The sequence below is a fragment of the Penaeus chinensis genome, chromosome 14 (assembly GCF_019202785.1).
Source record: "Penaeus chinensis breed Huanghai No. 1 chromosome 14, ASM1920278v2, whole genome shotgun sequence".
Taxonomy (NCBI): domain Eukaryota; kingdom Metazoa; phylum Arthropoda; class Malacostraca; order Decapoda; family Penaeidae; genus Penaeus; species Penaeus chinensis.
Window position 1 is genome coordinate 19,489,465 of NC_061832.1, and position 10,000 is coordinate 19,499,464.

At 42.8% G+C, this 10,000-nt stretch overlaps 1 protein-coding gene across 2 annotated transcripts in view; it reads left to right on the top strand.

Moving 5' to 3' along the window:
• Positions 1-195: 195 nt before the first annotated feature.
• The window catches only part of LOC125032121 (matrix metalloproteinase-14-like), a 23,742-nt gene continuing 13,937 nt past the window's right edge, over positions 196-10,000 (top strand). For both annotated transcript variants that reach the window (XM_047623136.1, XM_047623137.1), the window contains exon 1: positions 196-500. In XM_047623136.1, the coding sequence (XP_047479092.1) occupies positions 411-500 (90 nt within the window). In that variant the 5' untranslated portion in view covers positions 196-410. The remainder of the gene's footprint in view (positions 501-10,000) is intronic.

Sequence of the window (10,000 nt, forward strand, 5' to 3'; positions counted from 1 at the left end):
TGGGACGATGAAGAAAAGGAAGAAAAATATAAGACATGGAGCGGCGTCTGGGGAAAAGACAGGGAGGGGGAGGTTGAGGATAGGGAGGGAGGAGGGGTGGGGAGCGCGAGCGGAGGGAGGGGTCAGGGGTTAGGGTGAAGGGAGGGGCTGGGGAGTGGGGCGGGTGGCGCGCTCCTAACACATAAATACGGGGCAGAAAGGCCGAGGAGCGGAGGTGAGCGTAGAGCGCCACTGAGTGTGGAACAACCCTGAGCTCTCGCAGCGAAACTGCCTCCCCGAAGAACTTTTAGAGAAAAAGGAGTATATTAGTTTTCATTCGGCCTCGCCCTTTTCGCACAAAAAAGTGTATCTATCATTTTACAAGTTACGAGTCTTAAATAACCCGGATTTTTCTACATTTCTCGACCGCCATGCTAATTAGGAAGATCCTAGGGGCACTAGCCCTGGTGACTGTGGCATCCTCTACGCCTGTGCCCATCGCAGGCACCACGACAGCTATGGTGAGTACAAACGCCTGTTTATCGACTGTTTTAAGGGAAATCTGTGTGAATGAGAACGCCAAAATGGGAGAATAGGAGGATCGGGGACCAGAGGACACTGAGCAGGACTCCGCTGATCTCCTTTCTATCACGATTATTTTCAATGCAAGAACTATATCAAACATGGGCATTGGTGATAAGTTTCGTTATATCCATGCCTCAACCAATCCTCTTTATTATCATTAAAACCTGTAATGGAAGACTGGAAAATCACATGATCTAAACTTCACCCAGAGGGCAATATACGTGTCATGGCATTATATAAGTGAAACAAAGCCCTTTGTTGCTGTGACTGTGTCATCTGAGCAGAGATGAGCTGTTTTAGAAAGGAAATTGTGTACTTAACCCTCGTGTGCGCACAGACCAGGCCCTGTGTTCGAACTCCTGGAGTATTTCACGGCGAGAAAGAACACTGGCGCCGTTGTAGTCACTCGCTGGAAACTCTCAAGAACAATGCGAATTTGGGTTAGACTTCCCGAGGGACAGGGCGAGTGTGACCTCACGCCACAGGAATGGAGGCGGAGATGCACGGGGGCTGTCAGGAGTCTGATAACGTTTGATAACTGATATCTATGCGCCCATCTGTCTGTATCTATCTATCTATCTATCTGTCTGTCTGTATGTCTGTATGTCTGTCTGTATGTCTGCCTGTCTGTCTGTATGTCTGCTATTTATCTGTCTATCTATCTCTCTACCTACCTACCTACTTATCTGTCTATTTGTCTATCTATCTGTATATCTATCTATCTAACTATCGCTCAATCTATCTATCTGCTCGTCTCTGCTTATCTATATTTATCTATTTATTTGTCTGCTTATCAATATATACATATGTATATATGTATGTATGTATATATGAATGTACGTATGTATAAATGTGCAGAGAGATAGAGATCTAAGCACAAAAACAAGTAAATAAACACACATTACATATATCTTCTGCATTCCTTCACCCGCACACAAAGACACATACATATTTACCCGCACACCCTAAAAACACACACACACACACGCGCACACACACACACACACACACACACACACACACACACACACACACACACACACACACACACACACACACACACACACACTCACTTACTCACACTCACACTCACACTCTCACTCTCTCTCTCTCTTTCTCTCTATCTCTCTCTCTCTCTCTCTCTCTCTCTCTCTCTCTCTCTCTCTCTCTCTCTCTCTCCTTCCCTCCCTCCCTCCCTCTCTCTCTCCCTCCCTCTCTATCTCTCTCTCACTCTCCCTCCCAAATCCTCACGGCAAACGACCCGAACCAAAGTTGCAATGATCTGCACCATTACTTGATATCATCAACGCTTTTGTGGTTCCAAGATATGAAGGTCACTCAGAAAAAAAAAAAAAAAAAACATCTATATTTATAATGTTCAGATTCTGGTCAGTTTCTGGCCAATTGGCTATTCTCGTCCGGTTTTAGTCACAGTGCGGGAGGAATAGAGATTAGTATTCTGTCATTCGCTTGGTCGTTGCATGGCTGGTGAGTGGAAGCAATCTTGTGTTCGTGCGATGTTGTTTATTGCTGTCGGAAATGGTGTGTTTTTACGCTGCTATTTCGATTATTATTATTTATTATTATTATTTATTATTATAATTTGTTATTATTATCATTATCATTATCATTATCATTATCGTTATCATTATCATTATCATTATCATTATCATTATCATTATCATTATCATTATCATTATCATTATCATTATCATTATCATTATCATTATCATTATCCTTATCATTATCGTTATCATTATCATTATCATTATCATTATCATTATCATTATCATTATCATTATCATTATCATTATTATTATATTATTAAAATTATCATTATTATTATTGTTATTATTGTTGCTATCATTTTTTAAATATGAAAATGGAGGGAAATGATACGTGATCATCTCTACTATAATTCATCACATAATCAATTACAACCGAAAAAAAAAAAAATACGCAGTTATATTTATATACATCTAAATAGGCCTTTATAAATCGATTGACTGACTCGTTTATTTATTAAATGTATCTATTACATTTATTAGTTTATTCGCCCATTCATCCATGCATTCACCCCTCTATTTCTGAGAAGAGGAACGAAAATAAAGAGACGGAGAGGGAAAAAGGTTGTCACTCGTACCATAAGTGCCGCCTTGGAGCCTCGAGTCCAAGGAGTGTCTCGTTCTTGTGTGACGTCACTCAGATTGGCAACGTACGATAATCTAAGAGACTATATCTTTTCCACTTATCTGAGGTGTGCATTATTTTAGATTTAAATCTGATTAGGAAAAAAAAATATATGGGATTTAAGAGATTGTGTTTTGGATAGACAAGGAGATATGTGGTATAAAAATGGGTTAAAATATTTTGAGAAGGACGAGTCGCGGGGACTTTTGTTCAGGCGACAAGCGACAAGCGCAGTCTCTACCGTGTTTTTTTTTTTTGGTTTTTGTTTTTTGTTTTATTTTTTTGTGGCATGGCGACGTTACAAAGACATTCTCGGTTTATGGCTGTGAATACAATGCTTGGAATGGTTATTTTGGGAGGTTTTCATTAGCAGCAGCGAATTCCACACGTATTTTGAGACCATTTTGAGGAGAGGAGAGATTGAACGCTTTTGGAAAGGCAGAAAAAAAATACAAGACATTAGCTGTCTTATTGTTATTACTTTTTTGTTATTATTGTTTTTATTCTTATTACTGTGTAATTATTTTATTGTTATCATTATTGATGTTATTGTTATCGTTATTATTACTATTATCATCATTATTATTATCATTGTTATTGTTATTATTAATATTATTAATATTATTATTATTATTATCATTATCATTATCATTATATTATGATGACAAGGATCATGCTTCAGATTACAATTATTATCGTCGTCATCAACAACATTTAGCAGAAGTAGTGTTATTATCAATGTCGTTATTATTAAGATTATTAACATAATTTCCGATTTTATGATCACCATTCTTATCATTACCCTAAGATATGGGATAATTCGTTTCAGTCAATCATTCAAAAACATTTAACACTTTTTTCAAATCTATTTTGAACAGAACAACCATTTTGAGCAAGACGAGATTTATACAAAGCTCAGTTATTTGAACTGATTAAAAGAAAAAAAAAATTATAATGATGTTTTTATATAACGTCTCATGAAAAATTATACAACGCTAAGGATAATACTGATGAGGATGATACTAATGATATGATAATAATGATGATAATAGTAATAGTAATAATAATAATGATAATAAAAATAATAATAATAATAATAATAATGAAAATAATAATGATAACAATAATAATAATAATAATAACAATAACAATAATAATAATAATAATAATAACAATAACAATAATAAAAATAATAATAATAATAATAACAATAACAATAATAATAAAACGACCTATACATAACGCACGAGCGATTTCAACTCCGTAAAGATACCACCGGAAGAGAGAAAAAAATCGCGCCATTTTGACTTCTTTTTTTTTATCTATTATATATATATCCTTGTGCGCGTGCTTACGAGTGGAAATCCTGTCTTATGTTCTCGAGTGTTCTCCTTTTCTGTTCTATATTTTCTGGGACTTGTTTTAGGATAGTTTTCGTAATGTTAAAAGATTTGATGTATCACGCGGGTGTTGGGGAGTAAAGAAAAGATAAATAAATAAGTTTTAAAGGAAGTAATAAAGCAGAGGTGAGGAATGAGATAGAGGAAGAAAGAAAAAAAGAACAGAGAGAAAGTAAAGGTTAATGAATTTGAAAGAAAATCGATATGAAACAATGAATTATAATCTTTATTAATCCTATGAATTTACAACTAAAACATCTACACTCAACATTTTATAATAAAAATAATAATAATAATAATGATAATAACAGTAATAATAATAATGATAATAACAGTACTACTACTAATAATAATGATAATAGCAATAATGATAATAAAGATAATGACAATAATTATAATAATAAAGAAAGACAAAAAAGGAAAAAGGAAATAAAATGAATCCCTGTTCCAATAGCACTCAAGTTTGAGGAGTTTTACCATATACGCTACGCTACGGCTTGAAATGACTTTCCATTTAAGTGCTTGCTTGAGGAGATTCTTGAAAAGTTGCCGATTCACGGCTTGCTTGCTCCGAGAAATTATTATTTTTGAGGGGAGAGGGGGGGGGGGGGTAAGGAGAGGGGGGGGGGTGAAGGATGTATGTGTTTGTGTGTGTGTGTGTTCTCTGTCATTTTCATTTTTCTTCTCTTTCTCTCTCTCGCTCTTTCTCTCTCTCTCTGTTTCTCTTTTCTTCTCTTTCTCTTTCTTTCTCTCTCTTTATTTCTCTCTTCCTCTCTTTCTCTTTCTTTCTCTCTCTCTCTCGATCTATCTATCTATCTTTCTATCTATGTATCTATCTATCTCTCACTCTTTCTATCTATCTATCTTTCTCTCCCATATAAGCATTCGTAACAATATATTTCTGCATATGTATATATGTGTATATACAGTATTTCTTTACAATTATCTAGAGACATAATTGTGATGAACTTTAAAACTGCATTTCACTGCCGCCAGCTCTGAATGTAGCATTAGTCTGTATGGTTTAAAACACACACACATACGCACACACACACACACACACACACACACACACACACACACACACACACACACACACACACACACACACACGCACACGCACACGCACACGCACACGCACACGCACACGCACACGCACACGCACACGCACACGCACACGCACACGCACACGCACACGCACACGCACACGCACACGCACACGCACACGCACACGCACACGCACACGCACACGCACACGCACACGCACACGCACACGCACACGCACACGCACACGCACACGCACACGCACACGCACACGCACACGCACACGCACACGCACACGCACACGCACACGCACACGCACACGCACACGCACACGCACACGCACACGCACACGCACACGCACACGCACACGCACACGCACACGCACACGCACACGCACACGCACACGCACACGCACACGCACACGCACACGCACACGCACACGCACACGCACACGCACACGCACACGCACACGCACACGCACACGCACACGCACACGCACACGCACACGCACACGCACACGCACACGCACACGCACACGCACACGCACACGCACACGCACACGCACACGCACACGCACACGCACACGCACACGCACACGCACACGCACACGCACACGCACACGCACACGCACACGCACACGCACACGCACACGCACACGCACACGCACACGCACACGCACACGCACACGCACACGCACACGCACACGCACACGCACACGCACACGCACACGCACACGCACACGCACACGCACACGCACACGCACACGCACACGCACACGCACACGCACACGCACACGCACACGCACACGCACACGCACACGCACACGCACACGCACACGCACACGCACACGCACACGCACACGCACACGCACACGCACACGCACACGCACACGCACACGCACACGCACACGCACACGCACACGCACACGCACACGCACACGCACACGCACACGCACACGCACACGCACACGCACACGCACACGCACACGCACACGCACACGCACACGCACACGCACACGCACACGCACACGCACACGCACACGCACACGCACACGCACACGCACACGCACACGCACACGCACACGCACACGCACACGCACACGCACACGCACACGCACACGCACACGCACACGCACACGCACACGCACACGCACACGCACACGCACACGCACACGCACACGCACACGCACACGCACACGCACACGCACACGCACACGCACACGCACACGCACACGCACACGCACACGCACACGCACACGCACACGCACACGCACACGCACACGCACACGCACACGCACACGCACACGCACACGCACACGCACACGCACACGCACACGCACACGCACACGCACACGCACACGCACACGCACACGCACACGCACACGCACACGCACACGCACACGCACACGCACACGCACACGCACACGCACACGCACACGCACACGCACACGCACACGCACACGCACACGCACACGCACACGCACACGCACACGCACACGCACACGCACACGCACACGCACACGCACACGCACACGCACACGCACACGCACACGCACACGCACACGCACACGCACACGCACACGCACACGCACACGCACACGCACACGCACACGCACACGCACACGCACACGCACACGCACACGCACACGCACACGCACACGCACACGCACACGCACACGCACACGCACACGCACACGCACACGCACACGCACACGCACACGCACACGCACACGCACACGCACACGCACACGCACACGCACACGCACACGCACACGCACACGCACACGCACACGCACACGCACACGCACACGCACACGCACACGCACACGCACACGCACACGCACACGCACACGCACACGCACACGCACACGCACACGCACACGCACACGCACACGCACACGCACACGCACACGCACACGCACACGCACACGCACACGCACACGCACACGCACACGCACACACCCACCACACACACACAACACAACCGCGCCGCGCGCGGGCAGGGCGCGCAAACACACTATTTATACACACATAAAGAGAGGGGAGAGAAGAGAGAGATGGAGAGAGGGAGGTGACGAGATGATACGAGGATCAGCGGAGACGAGAGAGATGAAATGATGAGAGAGAGAGAGAGAGAGGAGAGAGAGAGAGAGAGAGAGAGAGAGAGACAGGCAGCAATCAATTTCAGTTACCGCATGTTGCTTATAAGCAACAGAAAAGACCTCACAATACTTCATAAGTAACTGTCAGAACTGCATAAATTATTCGATACAAAGGGAAATAGGACACCGTTAAGACAAAAAAAAAAAATCCTGAAGTAACTCTTACACATTTGTCATAAAAAAAAAAAATAATAATGATTCACAAACATCGTCTCATTTCGTTGTATTTCGTATATATATTGTTTCGTTCCTCTTAGATCTTTTAAGATATCAAACTGTTTTTCCATTTTTCATTGTATAATGTTTATATTTATTCATCTTATTCATTAAATGTTTAATTTTATCTATAGATCTGTTTTTATTATATTTATTCTTTTTTTTTTCTTTTCTTTTTTTCCTTTTTTTCTTGTTTTCCTTTTGTTCGCCCTTTCCCCTCTTCCTCTTGACTTACGCTTGTGGTAAGAGCGGTGTTCTTGAGGGGAAAAGAGTGGCGTGCGTGGTTAGTCGAGTGGATGATTTCACTAACGAGGACTCGCTTACTTTCGCCTTTCGAGAGGTCATTCCTTCATTGCGTGTTCGGTGATGAATACTTAAGCACATTCACGCGGAGAGAGGGAACATGGTAATAACATGGTCTTAACACACATAAAAGCGGACTGAACACACATAAACACACAGAGATGAAGACAGAATTTGTGGGGATGGAGACGATGAGAGAGGGAGATGAAGTGAGAGTAAGAGGGAGAGGGAGATAGAGGGAAGAGGAGAGCGAAGGAGGGAGGGAGGGAGGGAGGGAGGGAGGGAGAGAGGGAGAGAGGGAGAGAGGGAGAGAGGGAGAGAGGAGAGAGAGAGAGAGAGAGAGAGAGAGAGAGAGAGAGAGAGAGAGAGAGAGAGAGAGAGAGAGAGAGAGAGAGAGAGAGAGAGACTGTGACAGAGTCAAACAGACAGACAAATAAATAAGTATAAAAGAGTAATAGAAGACGAAAAAAACGCAAAACGACAAACTGACAAACACAACAAAACACGAAAGAGAAAGAAAGGACAACAAGTGCGAAAGAAACAAAGACAAACGGACAAAGAATAAGTGACAAAGAACTTCCAAAGGCACATGCAATCTGTGTCCTTACATATTACACGAGACTCCAGATCCAACAGTCAGAGCATGACTCAGACACCCGAGAAGAGTTGGGTTTCGCTCTACCGTCATGCTATACCCTTAAGTTGTTCCTTGGCCAAATGCATTTACTTTCTAAATCTAATTGCGAGATGATTATAAATGACGGAATACTGAATTAGATCATTAGACGGATAGGAAGTATTCTCGTGGGTGTTTTAAGCACTGGTCTGAATCATGTGTCGACTCTATCGAGGCCTCTGTGGTTTTATGTTTGTACCGTTATTTGAAGCATTTTTTTTTTTTTTTTTTTTATTCGTTTCCTAGAATTTGAAATCGAAGTACATGGATCCTCTAATACACAAGTTTGGAACTTTTAAAATAATCATTTGGGTAAAATTAAGCCATAGTATGAGAAATACCAGTCTATTTTCTTACATATTTATAACATGTATTCGCTCTTTACGTTCTTACTTTCTTCTCTAAGTGCGTGTGAATAGACTGACCTTTGAGCACGACTATAGAGCTGAAAAAAAATATCCGTTTAACATTTCGTTTCCGAGTCACAGAGATAGAAGCATCTTTGACCTGCCTGCAAGGCCGAGGCACTTTTAGATTACCACTTACAGAACCGTATAATGCATTCTCTCTCTTTCTTTCTTTTGTGTACGAGTGAGTCAGTCCAATTAAGTAGTAGTCGGGAATGAGTGAGCTTCATGGTCATCAAGAGGGACAGCAAAACATCCTGTCCACGCAGTCCGTCACAAAAGGTTTAGAGAATAATAACAACAAAAAACACACTCGCACAGCATTTCACACGTCGTTGTATTTACTCTTAGAGTCTACGTACACTCTATTTAGATTTTTTTTTTTTTTACAATACATATTTACTTCTGTTGCCAGCGTCCATCCGTAACGAGTAAGTTGGAACTGCTGTCTGTAGCTGTGACTCACAACAGGATGCCTACTGTACGATAATCTTTTCAGCTTAGCACTTGACCTGGTATTCCCAGAGCCGTAGTCGGGGATGAAAGGACAACTTTATGGACGTGAAATGCTTCAGACTCGATCACTAAGTAGTAAGGGGAAGGAGCCCAGTTTTTCGGAACCGCAGGTAGCCCACTTAATTCGTAAATTAGCATTGCGTGAAAGAAAAGTGCAACATTCATAGTTAAAGAAGGGCGGCTTGTGGGGGAATGAGGGCATAGCTATGTGAATCACATCAAAATGATATACGTGACGTCACGACTCGAAAGTATTGTACCCATTTGTAAAATCTAAACACAAACGCACCCTCGCGGCGAAATTATTTCACCCAAATAACATTTCCAAAACAGGGAGCCAACATACCACATCACAAAGTCGATTCTTAAAAAAAAAAAAAAACAGACATCAACCTACAAAAATGCTTGAATCATTCGACTTTAACCTACACAAAAAAAAGCCAAACGAGAAATGCCAAAAAAGAGAAGAAAAGAGGCCAAAACGAATGAGTCAGCGTAGGTCCGTAGGTGGGTGGGTAAGAGG